Consider the following 19,184-nt stretch of genomic DNA (forward strand, 5'->3'; position numbering starts at 1 on the left):
AGTTCTTTTACCTGAAGAGCCTGTGATGATGCCAAATGGACTGTGCTCTTCTTATAGACGTCAGTTAAATGTTCTTTATAGTTGTATTTCTTGCTTTAACATTGACTGGCTCTACCTCCTAGCACACACCCAATAATGCCCCTTCCTTAAGTGTCTGCTCACATTTAGAGAAATTGGCCACTGTTATAGGTACTACTTGACGACCTGCCACTAGTGACCTTCCAATCTTCAAATCCACTGGCCTGCGTGGGTCTTCCACTGCTTCCACAAGCATTGGGCTTCCTTGGGGATGTTCTTTATCCTTCCACAAATTATCTTTTCTGACATAGGGGGTATTGTAGTTGATTTAAGTGCTGTGACAAGCAAATCAACAGATGCTGCAACACTTACTGGAATTTGGCCTTTGTTGTTTCCAATCGTTATTTCATCGAAGTTAACCACACATTTCCTCGGCAGTAGATACTCCAATTCTAATATGCATTGGTCTTCAATGTCAGCCAAGTATACTTTCTGTCTGTTCTTCATGCCCATGAGCTCAATAGTTACCCACACTGGTCCCCTCAACCTTGCATAATGTCCTGTCACACCACAGATCTTCTGTACAACTTCTGGTACTCCTTTGTTATCCAGCACCTTGATACTCACAAGGGTTTGCTGAGATGCAGAATATATGACAAAATACCTTTGGCCATCCAGCTTTCCTGTCGTGTAGACACTATGTGTGCTTGACATTTTACACTAGCTGTTGGGACTTTCACAACTGAGGTTGGTAGGCTTCCATCAATACCAACAACTACTGGTTTATTTCAGTACAACTTTGCAATACACTTAATTTCCACAGTCACGCTATAACTTAAACAAATGCTATAGTTCACGCGCTCGACTCAATTGTCCGTCTCTACCTCTGTCCGCAATTCAATTCCATTGTTTCCGTCACTTCTTGGCGGTCTTATATACAAGAATACCGCATATCTAGTAAACACTCGAGGCTTCACGAAGGGTCATAAATTTTCTAGAAGCTCATGACGTGTTACTAGCGTCATGTGACTTCCGCTGTCGTAACAGTATTTTATATGTGTTTTTTTCGAGTTTACTCCAATTCCCTAATACCCCTACAGTAACAAACTAGTGACAGAAAAAGAAGCAAACATAAAACTTTGTGGTCGAAAAAAGCCCCATTTCAATGCTTGGTTTTTAATTGATTTTTTGAAATAATTATATGAAGATATTAGAAAACTTAGTAGTTTTCTGAATTGACTGTAAATAGATAGTTTTTACTAAATTTACTTTAAAAATCTTAAAGATTATTCTTTTTTATAACGTAACATAACAAAGGGACAACAAGGGACCATTTAGTCCTTCAAGATTTAAACCCATCCTATAATGGTCTGATGGTTAGGACACTCGACTCGCAATCTGCAGGTGACGAGTTCGAATCTTGCTGCCGAACATGCTCGCTTCTTCAGCCGTAGGGACATTATAAGGTCAATCTTACTTTTCTTTGATAAAAGAGTAGAGTAGCCCAAGTGTCGGCAGTGGGTGTTGTTGACGAGCTGCTTTTTCTCTAGTTTGTTTGTTTTGAAGTTAAGCAAAAAGCTACACAATGGGCTATCTGTGCTCTGTGCACGACAGGTATCGAAACCCGGTTTCTAGCGTTGTAAGTCCGCAGACATACCGCTGTGCCACTGGGGAGGGTTTTTTCTAGTCTTACTCTTCTAAATTAAGGATGGCTAGCGCAAATAGTTCTCGATTAGGTTTGCGCGAAATTCCAAAATCATATAATCAGTGGCGTAGCAAAAGGGGCAGTCGCCCCGGGCGCAAAATTGCCTCTGGTCTATAATGCCTATTAATTAATAATTCTGCCCTCCACTAGGATATAGCGCAACTGTCGTACGTTAAGTAAATACGGCACAGTGTTACGTTATTTGTGTGTAAGACATGATTTACAATCAGCCAATACAATTACAAACCACTACATTAGGCCTGTAATGTTTACTATATCTAGATCTGGGCCTTGCCTGTTGCATATATTGTCAATCTTACACACCAGTTAATATTGTTACGACAGCGGAGGTCACGTGACGCTAGTAACGCGTCATATTCTCGAAGCTTCGTGAACCCTCGGGAGGTTACTAGACTTCGGTATTCTTTTATATATAAGATGGTCAAGACGTGACGGCAATAATGTAATGAGTGATTGAACTGCGGACAAGAGAGAGAGTATTGTTGAGTCGAGTACGTGAGACGTTCGTTGTGAATTATAGCGTTTGTTATAGCGCGACTATAGAAATTAAGTGTATTGCAAAGTTATATTCAGAAAGAATAAACCAGTTTTATTTAAGAAAGGACTTGAGTCGCTAAAGTTTCATCGGAAAGAATTTTTACGGAAAATTAACTAACGAACGGAGGCGTAACAATATGTACAGTTTTGTAAACTAATAAAATTTGTTATTTGTAAACTTAAGTAGTATTTTATCAATCTGTTTTATAATCCATGTACACCACAAGTGACTGGCTTCTCATATAAAACATAAGTTTCAAAACTAGGGATATAACAGAAATTTATTCTGCATGCTTGAAAGATGACTTTGAACAATACTGGATGACAAAAATATCAAAATGGTTTACAAATTATGTAAGTACACCTAGTAGGCTATACTCATTAGTTACAGGTTTACAGTTGTGATATCGTGAGATGTTATATTGTGACTTTATTTTAGGCCTGTGTATGGCGGTAATTAATTCTTTATGTTATTGTCATTAAGTGGGTAATGAGTCACAAAACAAATAATCAAAACATTTTAAAGGTGGGGGCGCCAAAAGTGTCTTTGCCCCCGGGTGCTGAGAACCTTTGCTTAGCCATTGCATATAATATAAACTCACTATATCTTTTTCATGAACTAATCTATGTCCCTTTTAATTCAAAAATAGTCACAAGTTACATTTGAAAAAAAAAAACATTTTGGAACGTCTGATACGAATATGAAAAAGGTTCTAAAAATTACACTTCAACGACACTACTCGAAGAAAATGGTAATGATAAAAGAATAAAATCTTTATTAAGCCTAAGCTTTTAGGCAATATAACAGCCCTTTTTCGAAGGCATAAATAAAGATTCTTGTTATTATATTTCATTTTATTTATTTATGTTACTGGTGATGTTACCTTGAAAGCTTACGCTTAAGCAAATATTTTTTTGTTGTTCTTAAAATGAAAGTGTGTTTGCTAAAGCTACGTCTCTGCCTAACTCAAGCAACTATTTTGATTTATACAAAAATATATGAAGAACAAAAATTGGCTATAAAATCGATTTTAATTATATTTATTTAATTCATCAGTTAAATATTGATTAAAATTATTTGCCTTTTTTTTTCCACATTAGATGGCCGCGATTTAAGATGGGGCTCGTAGAAAGTGCAGTAGACGATGCGCTTTATTTTGGAGTTTTGCTAGCGCTGTTTCTTCGATGGTGCATTTCACTCTATCCTTATTCTGGTGTGTTTTGGTAGTACTTTTCAATCGTTATATAACACATAGTTTAATCCAAAATAAATTAAACACTACTGCTACGTAAAACTAAAGATATTTGAGAAGTTAGGCCTAATATCAGGTTTGTCTATGACGTGGTATGAAAGCATAATATATTTATAACATCATTTTTGGTATTACTAATATACTATTAGGAAGACCGATCTTATTGTAATTAATAGTAGATAAAAAAAAATAAAGGACTCTACCAGTATTGCTACAGTGCAACCATGTCTTACTCATAGTCTTACGTAATTTCGAAATTACACAAAAATACATTTTTGTTTCTTGTATTAAATTATAATTTATGATAGTTACTGAATTAGAACTTCAGAAGTTGATGAAAAATATCTATAAATACCTAAATTTGAGTTTGACTTTAAAAACGAAGTTCAAAAACACATTAAAAAGAAATGATTGAAACTAGCTTTGAAATTATTTGAACTTATTTAAATGTTTATTTAATTTTCTTATTGCATGCAAAGATTGTCAAAAGTGCTACACTGAGAATATTAAATTATCAGATGCATAGTATAAAGTAGAAGCACTCCAGCTTTCAGTGATTACAGATAATCTTGTATTATGATAACTTGAATTGGAAAACAGATTGAAATAATGACGAATAGTTGATTTTTCTTAAACGAAGTCAGAAATTGGCTTACTGTACAAGATAGTGTTCTTTTTTAAAGTTTGTACTGGTAAAGGTTGCTGCAAAAGAAATATAGTGGTGTTCTCCCCCAGTGCCAGAAAAAGTGAACTTATAGGTATCAAAAGTTTTTGAGATTAGATATTCATTGTATGTTTTGTTGTGACTATTATATTAAAAGTGATTGACATTTTTCTTGCATATAAATATTATCATAAATACAGAATATATTTTCACATCCTCTTTTTAAAATAGATGTCAACTGTTTGAATTTTTGATGTTTTGGTAGGTTCAGGGTGATCTTATCAGACTACAGGCTTTTTTGCTAAATCTCATTTTATGCTTTTATATAAAAATTTCAGTTGCAAAGTAATCTTCTAATTAATTAAAATAAAAATTATCATATGCATTCTTGTATTCCAACAATAAATGTCTATAGGTGTACAGGATTCATCCTCTTTCAGATATTAGTACAATAATTTAAAGATGTGTTTTAAGAAAGCTTTAAAAAGGATCTCATTTACTATTCTTTATACATGTATGAAAAGCTAATTAAGTTTGTCTAGAGTTGGGCAATTAGTGGAAATTGATAATTGATTAATTGTTAGACTTATTAATCAATTACATCAGACTGATTATTCTTACATGAAACTTGGTTAATTAGAATGGTCAAAAATAATAATCAAAAACATTAATTTCAATTAATTGATTATTTTTGTGGGTCATGACACATATTTTAAACTGAATAAACTTGAATTAATCAAAAGTAAAAATATATAATAACAATAGTTCAATTACTTAGTATATAGTATATCAAAAATAGTATATCAAGGAATACTAATTTTTATTAATTTATTATTTTCATGATTTTAATTGATTTAATCATCGTACTATAATTGTACTTGTCAGTTTGCCTTATAAGAATGTGCAGTAAGAATTTTACCCAAGAAAAACAGTGCAGGCACATTATGCACTTGACAACAATCAGCCTGCCTTCAGTAGGGAGTTCAGTGAACAAGTCACTATAAGCTATAACTGCTCCATGAATGAAGGAATAACAACAAAAGGTGGATGTAGATAGGCTTTCCTAATTATTTTGTACAACATCGAAAGCTTAAAGTTTTCAAAAAGGTCTGACGTTAAATCATAGAATGTTATAAGTTTATTTATCGGTAGTATTAAGTATAGTCCTAACTAAAGTAAAAAAACATACACAGGTTAGTTAATTTATCTCTTTATTGAACTTAGGCCTGGCATTAGTTAAGGTTTTGTAAAGTACAGCTTATATACAAGTGGACTTCTCATTTTGGTGTTTATTATTATAATTTGTTTGTATTATTCTAGAAATATCGTATTTAAAGAAGTACTGTTGCAATAAAGATACCAATTTGACTGCAAATATTTTGCAGGTCTTTTGTGGTAGTTATAATTAATTTATTACATGACACTAATCAGTGTAATCAATGCTAATAGGTAATCAACTTAAGTGCCTAGCTCTAATGCTGTAATTAAATATATATCTGCAAATTGGCACTTAACTTTTGTTAGAAGCCACATGGGGAAAAATTAAAAATGATTAGCTTCTTTGCAAGGTTGAAACAATTGTATTTAAGCCTCATGATCTAGTATTGCTATTTTTTTATGGTAAGTTAACAAATGTGCACCTAAATTTAAAGCTTATAATGTTTTTAATGACTGGAAAACAAGCTGTTACATTCTAGAATAGAAACCATTATATTTATGTTTTTAAGTTATCTCAACAAAATGTTCTCAGGTGTTTATTGTATACTAATTTCTATATGTGGATCAAATTTCATCCAGGTTGAATATTATGCATGTTATTCTAATAATTATTAATTTTGTTTTTAGAAAACTATTGCATACAGTTTAAGCTGTAACTTATGAAAATTTTTAATTGTATTCTTAAGTAGTTTCCTTTCTTATTTATTATAAACTCAATACTTGTAGAATTTGGAATGAATTTCTTTCTTTGTTTTGTAATTGTTTACTAGTTAAGTGACAGTAAAAATAATTGAAAATTTATGCGAGTAGGATTTGGTAGCACACTTGTTTTACAACTTTTTTCACTGTAGAAGCATTGTGGAAAGTTGATGTTTATACTTCAAGATGTTAATTGAAAAAGTATGCTTGTTATATACATCAGATTAGTGAAATGTTTATTAATGATTTTTTTGTGCCAACGTAACATAGAAATCGGTGATTTGTGATGTCATAAGCAATGAAGAGGTTCATCATAAATTTAGTGAACAACTGATTTGGTGCAAGAAATGAAATACAATAAACCTCTAGGAACTTCAGTTTGTGTGTGTGTGTAATTGTAAGAGTTATTGGAATTGTCTGAAGACAAATTGAAACTGTAACTAATACAGTAATACAATATGTACTTTATTGAAGAAGCAGACTTAATCTGTTTTCTGTTACATTAATCAAAGCTTAATAAGATTAATTTGTTCACTTGTGTTTAGGTGCTGGAAAACCACCAATGTTTGGGGATTATGAGGCCCAGAGACACTGGATGGAAATTACAGTCAATTTACCAGTAGAGGATTGGTAATAATAGAAAGAAGTCATAATATGTTTCTCTCAAAGTTGTTAACTTAAGGCTCTATTTTTAAATTTATTTTATTCTTTTGACTTTTTTCAAGACATTGGACTAGCAGATAGTTAATTGTGTGTTTGATTTTGCATGTTTTTTACTTAATGAATTGATTGTGTATTAATTTGAAGATTTAACACCTATGTTTATGTGCCCTTTATCCAAGATCCATTTATAAACTCCCAGTTATTACTTCCTATTCACTTTTCTCGATGGCGGATTGTTACAATGACATTTTTATGTGCTTTCTGCGGGTTTTTCTTCAGTGATGAATGGCTTTAGTTATACCTACAACTTATACCATTCCTTTTTTTTATTAGACCTGTCTTTTTGGATCTGGAGTTTGTTGTCTACTTTCTTTATTTTACAAAATAATGAAAATGAAATTTTGCAATAATAGTTTTTCAAAGTGACCTCAGTAATATTTTGTGTTTATTTCTCTTTTTTTTTCATTTTTTTTTCAACATTTTCATTTGGATCCCGCTCGATGGCAGGTTTTTCCTGGTCAGACATGCTTCCTTCCAAATCTTCAATAGCTATCAGTCGACTGATTTAAAAAATAAAATACAGTTTTGTACCAACAAGCTCTGTGGAGATAGGGTGTTCCATAAGACCACCTTGTGTGCTTTCTGGGTGGAAAGCAGTTATAACATGAAGACTAATACACTACTGGACCACCATTCATGAACTATTATGAGTAAAGCTTAAGGGGATTTTGCTCAGCCCTGCTGACTTTTAATTTGAATAAACCTGGGTCAGTTTGCTTTTCATAATAGGGAACGTGGTTCACCTATTCCACTGTCTCCAGAGCATCATTCTTTGGGACTCCCCAATGCAAGTATCCCCCCATTTCTCTTAATGGAACATGTGAGTCCTTATCACTTCCAGTTTCCAGTTGCTGGAGTGGTGGTCAGAGGTCTGTTCCTCCTGTTTATGCTTCAACTATTTATTCCACTCGAGAAGAAGAGGGTGAAGCTGGGCACCTTTCTGCCAATAACCCTGGCTGGTTTTCCCAGATGTATGGTGGGAGCAGGACTAGCCTACGCAGGAGCCTCCTCATAATTCCAGTTCAGAGATGACTCTATGCTATCTAGTTGAGTTGAACGTGACCCTTCTTTTCATTTGAATGATCACAGAAGAGGGTTCTCGACTCCTCGTAATTCCTCACACAGAACATCACTTCCCAGGTCATTGGTTGGACTTTGTTTATTCCACATCATACTCGTAATTCTGGGAGCAGAAAGTGTTGCCTTGCCTCTCAGGTTGGCGAGTTAGGATTTCAGTTTGTAATCCCAAGGTTAGGGCGAGGGTTTGTCCACTTATGTGTTGCTTGCCTTCTCTTCTTAATTCTGGTGGCTCGACATGCAACATTCCAATAATACAACATTACTAAACAAAATTAAATCAACAGCGGTTCTCATGCTCTAGCCACTACACTCTGGATCTAGATTTGGGTCCACAGCCTCATAATTCCAGTGATGAGATGTGGAATCTCATCTGCTAGAGAAATATATGTTCTTCTAACAATGTTAGAATTTTGCCTCTGTGGTCGGTAGGTATTTACTGCCCAGAAATTAGATTTCATGTTGTCTGAGTGAAGAGCATACCTGTTCCAGAAATATTGCAGAACCCACTAATGTGCTATTACTATATCTCATTTTTGCACACCTCTTTTCTATGCAGATGCATTCTGTATGATCTTGCCCTCACTGGCCCCTACACGTTGTCAGTGTGTGATTCTAGCTATAGTGTGAGAAGAGGTAAGTGTATTTTAGAAGTTAACATTTTCCTCTACCAAAAATGTATTTCCTATAATACCTACATCCTCTCACACTCTCCTGCCCTTCCTCCCCACGATGTGGCTGGTTTGGGGTCTGCTAATTGGACCATCTCAAAAAGTGAATAGGAAGTAATAACAGGGAGTTTATACATGGATCTGGGATAGGGGGCACATTGGTGTAGGTGGAGAGAATCACAAGATTTAACTTGCTTTGGGCAATATAGTGGGGTATAAAGGATGGAGCAAGTGAGGCAGAGAAGAGAAACTTTCACTGAGATAAAGCTGTAGTGTGAGTAGAGGTAAGTGTTATTAGAAATACATTTTCAGTAGAGGAAAATGTTAACCTTAAGCTTTAAACTGTTGAATTCTTAATCAATTACTAGATACTTTTATCTATCAGGGTTTTCTTGTTTGCTTAGAGTAAAAAAGTGCCACATGATAATGCCTCTTTCTTGATGCTTGTTAGATAAGGGTACTAGTGTAAAACAAATTCTTGCTTTCAGATGGTGTGAGAGGATTTGTTTTGGATCGGTTGGTTATTTATGTGTAGAAATGTTATTCTGTTTGCATTCACAGTATACAAACATATTCAGTTTTTGCAACAATATTTATATTGATGAATCACTACAAACGCATTATAAAACTTAAGAAAATAACCCAAAATCTCTCATGCTTTTGAAGTGTGGGTTCTTCATCAGGAATGGCTATTGAACAAAGGGCTACTCTTTGAAAGTGGTTTAGCTTTTGGGATATTATTTAGGCTTACAGTAAGGTGTACTTTATGGTAAAAGTAGCAAGAATTAGTGATTTACAAAATTCAGTGACGTGTTTAGGACAAAGTAAAAATATTGGGTAAAAAAAATTTAAATTGACATGTCATTAAAATTACAACATAGTTATGTAGAGAAGGGAATAAAAAATCACTTTTTATAGCCATTAGCTACAAAAGTATAATTTAATGTAGTAGTACTGTAAAGTTTGTGCTCATATTAGAACAGATGCACATTCTCATACTTCACTTTTCTGTCTAAAAGATATTTAATCTAATTGAATTTTTTATTTCCAGGTGAATATTTGACTGTATTCTCTCCTCAACAAACTGTAGCACATAATAGTAATTTGTGAATATTTTAAAGTTCTACTTAAATAAATAATGCATGTAGATGTGTATTTTGCAAAATGAATATTCTTTAATTGACATATTTGCAAAATTTGAGTAGTACTAGTATATTAGAGACATATTTCAAATGTTTTTCTGAAACATTTGTAAAGGTAGTGTATGCCTGTGACTGTGTTTTATTTTTGAATTGTTTTACAGGTACAAAAATACAACTAAGAATGACCTATTGTATTGGGGACTTGACTATCCACCACTTACAGCTTATCATAGCTTATTGTGTGGTTATGTGTAAGTAAATGTTTTTCTTATTGGTACAGTTTGTAAGTATATCTATCTAATGGCATTGTAAGTCAACCCAACCTATCATTGTGTGTGTGTATATATATATATGTAATTATGCACAATTTTAATGAAAACAAGTTGCAATATACTTTGGCTTACCATATGGTTATCTGTAAGCAGAGTTTTTGAATACATCCTAACCTCTCCTATTGCTATAGCTTATCCTGTTTCTGCAAGATAAAGTTTAACTGGCCTGTAAAGAAACCAAAAATTGATCCTTAACCCTTCTTACCTTAGTGTTTTCTACAGTGTAGAGACATCACTTCTCATCATTTGTTGGATGGTTTTCCATTCTTGACAATTAGTTTTGTTGCAGGTTAACAACCTACCTTTGGTGTCTGCTTCCTGTGCAAAGTTTATGTGGCACTTTTTAGGAAAAATCTTTTTTTTTGTTTTGTGTACATCATTTCCACTTTTTAAAGTCCCTGTATTGAATTTCCATAAATGTGCTATATTTGTTTTTATCAAAAAAAGCCCTAGAGAATTTGAATTGTCAGATCTTTTGGATTCGTTCATAAAACAACCTCATAGACCAGGTTCTTTTCTTAGAACTGTTCAGAGGGAAACTTTTAAATTATGTTCATAATCTTCTGTAGCACATTTACCACAAGCTTGATGTTATCCAGAGTCATTCTGAAAGTATTCATGGATTTCATTGAATTTTTGTTATGAGGAGCTTGAAGACCTTCTTACTGCCTTATTTCTATTTGTTAGTAATTTTAAAAACTTAAAAGTGAAATTAGAACAGTATGTCAGCCATACTATTCTGATGTCAACAAGGCCTTGTGCACATTTCCAGGGCTCATCAGGCTGGCTGGGATACAACAGAGTAGTTGTTTAAATACTATGTATAGTATCAAACTGCATGAACAACAAATGTTATGATGCAAACTAGATTAAGTGTTATTTTTATCAATTTTGTATTTGTCATTTACTAATTACAATTAGGGTAAAAATTAATAACAGTATTATTTATTTATTTTAACACCAGTTATTTATTATAATTTGTTTACTTTGATACTTTTGCTCATCATTCAGAAGACCAGGATGCTAGTACTAAGTTCAGAACGTATTGGTATTTGCTCAACTCTGCTGTGAGTGTGAATAGTTAAGAAAACCTAGTATTTATTCGGATTTTTTTTTAATATCAAAGTTAGCCATCATCTGTATCTGTAGGCTGCTTGATCAGTTTGTATTTTCAGAATATTGTATACAGCAGTTATCATATCCATCAGAGTGGATATTATTCTTTCATTTTAGGTTTTAAACATTGATGATCTCCCTTGAAGTTTTAGTTATAACAGCTAGTTTTTTTGTGGGATTCATTTCCTAAAAATCTGTTTAATTTTGTCCTTCACCCATCCATAAACATGTTTCTAAGTTCTGTAGTGCACTCTCCTGTTGCTTAGAAGTACTTACTTAACTTTTCTGGAGCTTACACTTCTGGGGACATGTAATCAGTCCATTTGGTTATTCTCTACCTGTGTGGGTTTTTAGAATCTAAACCTTGGTTACCTAGTTATTGTACAGAGATTTGGTTTGCTTACTATTTATTTATGTTGTTTTCCTACTCATATGTGGTTTTCTTCCACAATATACACATTCTCCCAAAATCTAAGTTTTAGTTTCTTTGCTCATCTGGAATTTTACCCTTACTGGAACTCTCAGTTGCTCAATTAACACTTAACGCTATTTCTAAGACAGTATGTCAGAAATTTTAATAAGGTGTTGTAGTAAACAGAAAATGTGTTAGCATCATTTTAGGAATCACTGACTTATTTTACCTTTTAAGTTATTTCAAACTTGTTGAAGAGAATATCGTTTGGCAGATTTATAGTTTAAACATTTTTAGTATAAAAACTCAAAAAGTATGTCTTACATAATGACATTGCCAGTTAATCTTTTTATCTTTTTTGAATATATTCATTTAGGAGGTTCTAGAAGTTATGTAAATGAAGCATGAAACTTTAAAATAAAGTATTTTTATTCTTAACAAAAAATAACCTTGTACTCACACTAATCAAAGGTTGACTAACTCAGCAAATTCACAGACAAATCTTGAGTAGATGTTTTATTAAAAATTCTTCTTGTATTGTTTAATAAAAGCTTACCAAATTTTGTGAAGATATAGTTAATAAATTTGGAACTATTGTAAATGTTATGTATAGCTTTACAGAAACAGGTTGGTGCAATGCATCTGTACCATGTACATAGGACTAAGCTGACGGTCAGGTGTTTTTATGTTCCTATTCTCATTCTGCACCCACTGGTAGATGTTGGTGCTTTTTGCTTACTTTGTGGTTTCTTTCTTTTCTCTTATTGAACTATTTAGGTCTTATTTTCCAGAACAATTCTATCTTGCAATTTTTCTCCTTTATTTTGGCTGTCAGTCTTATTTTTTTTGTCCTCTTTAGATTCTCTTCATCAGAACTTTTACATCTGTGATCCACTTATGTAGACTGAACAGATATGTTATTATTCTTTCGTCATGGTACTTTCTCAAGAGCTATTTTGTATAGTGCACCTAAGTTATCTGTTCATTTTTTACAATCTCAAACCTTTTTCTCTGTTTTGATCTCAGAGAAAAGTTTTGGCAGTGTTGTACTATTTTTTTTATTTGCTTGCACTTTTTATTCTTTCATCAGTATTGTACTTTGCATCTTGTTACATACACAAGTTGACTTCTGCATGGACATTAGGTTAATATCTATCATGTTAAAATTTTGACTTTCATTTGTAAATTCAACTTGCTCCATCTGAAAGTTTGCCACATTTTATCAACTATTGTCAAAATTTTACTTACTTTGAAAATAATAAAAATTCGTGCATGAAAAAACTTTGACAATTTTGTGTCACCTTTTGAAGAAAGAAGACTTGTATATTAATAGTTTTCACTTCAACTTATACAGTTATGATACTTCTTAATCTTTAGTTCATCACAGCACTGACGTTTATAACAAATCCTGCTGAAGAATTTAACACAAAATATTTCTTTTCCTTTTGAGTGTCTTGCATACTACTGAATAAGATGTTAAACATTGGGATTGATCTAATTTATTCATAAGTTATCTAGCATAAATACATTTAGTATATGTGATGCATTATAGCAAATTTATTAATGTAAGTTCTGAGTTTGCATATTTTTGTGGGTAATCAGAGTGATAATGTTAGTTTGTCATAGCCTGCCATTGTAATATATATTTTGTATAACTTCAGTCAGTTATAGCTTATGTGATCTTTCACTAAAATATTAACACCAGTCAGTATCATCTCACCAGAGGTTACCATTGAATTAAGTATAATTAAAATATTAAGATCACAAGTCACATGTTATTATGGATTACCATAAAAATATACTTAATTAAAATATCACCAGTCGATACCAACATACAACAGTTTACGGTAAGGTTAAGTATAATTACAATAATAATAACATGAGTATTAAAGTCACATTTTACTGTGGATTACCATAAATTATGCATAATTAAAACAGCACCAGTTAGTATCATCATACCACAGTTTACCATAAAATTAAGTAAAATTAAGATGATGATAACACAAGTCAGTTACATCCTTCTATAAATTACCATAAAATTATTCATAATGGAAAAACAATAGTCTTATCTTAAAGTGCATTACAAAACAATATATATGTTCCCTAGTGGGACAGCTGTAAGTTTACAAATTACAATGCTAAAATACAGGGTTTGCTTCCCTGTGATGAATGCATCAGACACCACAATATGGCTTTGCTCTAAGACAAACAATAAATAATCCAATAAAGCAACATAAAAAAAAAAGAATAGTACCAGACAATTTCATTTAACTAAAAATTACTTAAGAATTTTGTTCAATTAGAATAACATCAGTCTGTCTCATCTTACTAATTATTACCATATAATTTTGTATAATTAAAATAGTAACAGCAGCAGATTCATATTAGATTGCTGTCCTATATTCATGTGTAATTAGATTAATAAAAACTGTCTCAACCTTCCATAGTTTATTGCATTGTTATTAGGTGTAACTACAGAAACTATGACCGGTAGAACCACTGTAGGGAAATAAAATGTATTATGGATTTGTTTAAGTATATGTATTTGAGTGTTTAATGGATCTTCAAGTAATTCTTAGCATCACCAGTATTAGATTTCAGAGTATTAGTTGTAGTATAAATATTTTAAAACATTTTACATTAAAAAGCAAATACACACCTCTTCATTTCCTATGTTTTGTTTGCTAAGAAAATATTAAAATTACTGAACTAGTGAAAACATATGAAAAATTTAATGTAGAATTATTAATATTTTTAAGGCCTACTTTCTATAATACTACACAAAGTAAAGATTATTTTCATACTTATTTATTTCACCAGGGCAAAATGGATCAATAGCTCATGGACAGAACTTTTTTGGTCAAGAGGACTCGAAACATATCACCATAAGCTGTTCATGAGAGCTACAGGTAATTAGTATACATATTTTTGTCAGCTGACTAACTGATCATCCTCATTTGAGTCCTTCTTGTGTAAAGCAAGAATCAGGGCTTATGTCTTAATCTTGGGATCTCATTTTTCCTTTTGGTATTATATTTGTTTTAATAATTTGTATAACTTGGGACTAGAATAGAATGGATGTTTGTGTAAGCAACTGATTAGAATTACTCTTGGTGGAGAAGAAACTTGTGCAACAATTAAAGTAGTCTTGAATTTAATTACTAAGTAGAAATCATATAAGATAGAAATTTTGAAGTTCTATTCTAGGAGAAATGAGTGTTTAATAAGTCTTGAAGTGATTTTTAGTATGATTACTATTAAATTTTAGAATAGTTGTTGTATAAGAATTTTAAAACATTTTACATTACAAAAGCATATACAAATCCCTTCATCTCCTTTTTTTTATTTGACAATTTTACGTTGTAAATTGGATGTTTTAAAACAATATCGCACCTTAAATTAGAGCTAAAAGTGAACAATTGTTCAGTCTGAGCTTATTAAACACTACTCATCCCATTCCTTACCTCTTAAATTATTGAATTGTTTTATAAATTTATTACTAGTTGGGCCCATGTATTCAGGGTCATGATATTTATGCAGCAAAAAAAAATTGTAACTAATTTGAAATCATGCATTGATTATGTAGCAAAATTTCCAATTATGCAACGATTAACTCAAATAAAAATGGCTGAAAACATTTCAGAAGATGTTAGACATAATTAATGAAATTCTACTATCAACAACAATTTAACACTTTTATTTTGTATGAAAAACAACAAAGATGTTTTTAAGCTTATAAAGTCTTTTGATAGTTCATGAAGGGCATGATTCACCCAGCTCTGGTAATAATCTCTGACTTAAGAGGGCAGCAGTAATTCATTTAAATTCCCCCCTCTGGCTAGTAATTGGATATGTTTAGAAACTAAAGGTGGGTGGAGTTTCCATTAGCTGTCTTCCAATGAAAATCTGGTGTATTGTGACCAATGAAATTCAGTTCTAGGTCAAACCACACAAGAGCACTTTCGTAATTGGTCAGTCAAAAATCACTTTAACTTAGTAATATGACGTTAATAATTGTGCAAATCAGATTTGGTCATCTAAGAGTCTGTAAATTCCATTTGTTCAATCAATAAACCAAATATCCAATGGTAACAAACAGGCTGTTGTGGTTGACAACTGTTGATGGCTTGCGACTCTTAGTTTATAATTGTGTAGTATACAAGAGGACGTGCAACAGGAATATGGATTTATCTTGCCACATGAAACAGAACCATTTACTTTTCATCCAAAAAATTGAAATAATTCTCTCTTTTTTTCTCATTAGTCATCATAAACATTCTGGCTATTTTAAACAATTATAGTTTAAAGTATAAACACTGAAAATCAGATAGAACTATAGATTACATTTAATATTTCCATCAGTATCAAAATTATTATATGATAAACATCATATAAAGATCACACTTGTGTTATTATTATGTATACAAATACATGCATATATGTACATCCTTTTGCCCCTCTGATTAGCCTTCTTTTGTTTTTACTGAATGATTTTGAAAATTCTTTGACTATCACATTCATATATACCCTTTCATTACCTTTTTCGTCCAGTAGTAATTACTTTATCATAGCCTTCTGTTTGCATCTTTAGCTCAACTATTGATGCTATCCAACATCAAATGCAATTATAACTTTGATCAGTCATTATACATCTTGTTTTTGCTTCTGCCACTGAAATATCTCATTTTCTGAAATAGTAACCAACAAAAAGATGGTCATTTTCTTTAAAAACATGAAAAAATACATGAAATTTTGAGATTATGACTGTCTTCTTTGTTTGAAAGAAAAGCTGAAAAATATTTTCAACTCAAAGTGCTTGATAAACTTCCTCTACAAAAGAAACCAGTTTGATGTTGAAATTTTCATGTGCAATAATACCTAAACAATGTCATATATTAGACACTTTCTAAAGATGGCATTATCTTTGATACTAGCTTGTCATGAAATTTTGCACAAAATAAATCAAGTGAATATGTGACAGTTTACTTTGTACAAATAAGGACCTCTTTCCTTACATCTGAAAAGTCCCTCTGTGTAATTTCATTTAGTTTTGGTTTCGTTTTCTTACACTGGTGTATTAGTAAAGCAAATTACATACCCCATAGTCCCATACCATATTAGTAGTATTAGTACAACAGATCACAAAGTCGTGTTACAGTTACATTGTCTACTTACTAGTATGGACACTGTACCTGCTCTGTAACTGGTTTAGTTTTACTGCCAATTTACTCAACATAACACTCATGCAGCTCTAATAATGCAAAGAATAATCAAAGTCAAACCAAGTTTTCAGTGTTTTCAAATAAACGTGACTTTATCACTTACTTTGAATATATGGATTATATGTGGAAACGCAAGTTAACCATCAATATTATAGAGTATATTGAAGAAATTCAGCCATTTCAGTGAGTTAATCTCATCTCACTAACCCTAAGATATTGTAAAGTCTACCAGCTACAGGTTGCTCAAGGTCACTTACGGTGAAAAAGGCTACATACAACTGGCCATTAGAGCCGACTATTATTGAACATGTGGTTGGTTAGCATAAAGTGTAAGGACATGCTTGCCATCTAGGAGAAACAACTTTTTCTATGCACATTCTGTAATACATAAACTGATTATGTATATTTACTACAGTGTATGTTATAGACGTTGGTGGATACAACGAAATATGTTGTTCATATTTATGCATTTTACTGAGAAATGGAAAAATACAAACATAATTTTTTAACTATTCATCAATGAGGAACTTTCCAGAGTTTAAAGATTATTTACTTTCCAATGACCCCTTTCAGGGTATTAAAGTACATTATTGTTTCTTTCTGTATTTTTGTAACTGAACAGATCACTGAGCATTTGATCACTGTTTTCTTCTCCACATTTGATGTTTTTGAAAATACTGCCATAAAAATAATACATGTAAGCTATATAATATGTTGTGTACTGATCTTGATTCCAAGTAGATTTGTAAGGTATTACAGATTGTACACGAGGTTAGTGCAGCTGGTATGCTTATGGTCCTGGTATTGTCTCTCCCCAGCTATTTATGTGATGTCAACATTCTAGAACGTCTTAGGAGGAACACTATTGCAAAGCAAGTGCAGTGGTTTCTGACTTACCCAATGACTTATATATAACATTTTGGTCTTTAGTCTTCCTGTTGAAACACTCACTGACTATATCGACGTTACTTCTAACAAACATTGCTCTCAATCTTTGCTTATCAGTATATCATATTTAACAAGATATGTTTGACTTATATATCACTATTAATTTATAATACATTACTGACTAATGCTGTAAACAAAGCTCATATATGTTTTACTATACATTGAAATGTAAGTAGAAATGTAAAGGAAGTGTAGCATTATTCTCATCAGCCTCATCTTAATGTTGCTACCAAATATAATTACATAATTCTTCAACTAGTAACGAATAGAATTGTATGGTAGTATATATAAGACACGCTGAAAATTGCAGCACATAAATTTACTCAATAATGAAAATACTAGAAGCTTATATTTGCATTTATGTTGTAGCCATTTGCTACAATTGCACATTATCTAAAACATCTAATTACAAGTTATTACATTGATATGACATTTGTTTTAGAGATTTGGCATGCTGACAACATTTCCACTGAAAAGAAAATCATTAATTTTATAAATTTATGTGATGTTCCATGTCTGTTATCTTGTTGGATTGATTACATCTACACAGGAGTATAGATCTATTAACAGACAATTATTTTATTTCTGTAAATTACATAAGTCCTAAAAACATTCTTTATGACAAAAGCAAATTTTTATTCATTTTTCTCCCCCTTGTCTTCAGTTGGTACTTTTTGCTTTTGAATAGCTTGTTGGATGTATTGTGGGTCTTGTATCTCCATATTATGTAAAAGTCGGGGGTCAACCAGTTCTGGAAGAAGGTAATTCTGGAATTAACAGTCTTAAAAAAGAAACGTCTTTTGTGTTCAGAAAATATTATCTTGCAGTATTCTTTCCATGTGCATGCTGTAAGGTGTCCATATGACAAAGTCACAGAATTCGCATTGTGTTATGTGTAACTGACCTTGAATTTGGTCAAAAATATTGAGGTCTTTTGAGTTGAATATCTGTGTCTAAGTGGTAAGTACAGAACAAAGCTGTTTCAAGTTTTTAGCAGCTTCAAATGGAGTGTAAGGTTTTGTTGTTCTAGCTCATTTCACCTTTCTTTAGTACTTGTAGTTTTATCAAAAATTCCTGACTAGCTCTTTTGAACTCTTTATCATTCAAATCTGGTTGCAAGTGGTGGACACCATAATGTTCATCTCCTCCAGACTTTGATTTATTGGGACATTTCACTTCCAGTATTTTCTACTAGTCCATCTGATGATGCACCAAGAAACCCAAAGCTGAGATTAACAAATAAATCATATCATTGAACTAGTACTCTTGTTTCATGTTCATAGTATTTTTATGATAAGTTCTTCGTGATTCTTACCATACTGAGTGGCCTGTCATGAAAGCAGGAGAGTAAAGTAACCATTTTACTGTGTTTTTACAAGAAGTCATTTCCCTCATTTTACATTCGTGTGTTTCTTTCCAAAATCCA

General features: G+C 32.1%; 1 protein-coding gene across 1 annotated transcript in view; it reads left to right on the forward strand.

Moving 5' to 3' along the window:
• The first annotated feature begins 3,371 nt into the window (after positions 1 to 3,371).
• Positions 3,372 to 19,184, forward strand: part of LOC106473809 (dolichyl pyrophosphate Man9GlcNAc2 alpha-1,3-glucosyltransferase-like) — a 37,411-nt gene continuing 21,598 nt past the window's right edge. Inside the window, exons 1-4 of the mRNA XM_022402194.1 lie at positions 3,372 to 3,495; positions 6,661 to 6,745; positions 9,890 to 9,979; positions 14,409 to 14,497. Coding sequence (XP_022257902.1) covers positions 3,399 to 3,495; positions 6,661 to 6,745; positions 9,890 to 9,979; positions 14,409 to 14,497 — 361 coding nt within the window. The 5' untranslated portion in view covers positions 3,372 to 3,398. The remainder of the gene's footprint in view (positions 3,496 to 6,660; positions 6,746 to 9,889; positions 9,980 to 14,408; positions 14,498 to 19,184) is intronic.

The sequence above is a fragment of the Limulus polyphemus genome, unplaced genomic scaffold, assembly GCF_000517525.1.
Source record: "Limulus polyphemus unplaced genomic scaffold, Limulus_polyphemus-2.1.2 Scaffold6516, whole genome shotgun sequence".
Lineage (NCBI taxonomy): Eukaryota > Metazoa > Arthropoda > Merostomata > Xiphosura > Limulidae > Limulus > Limulus polyphemus.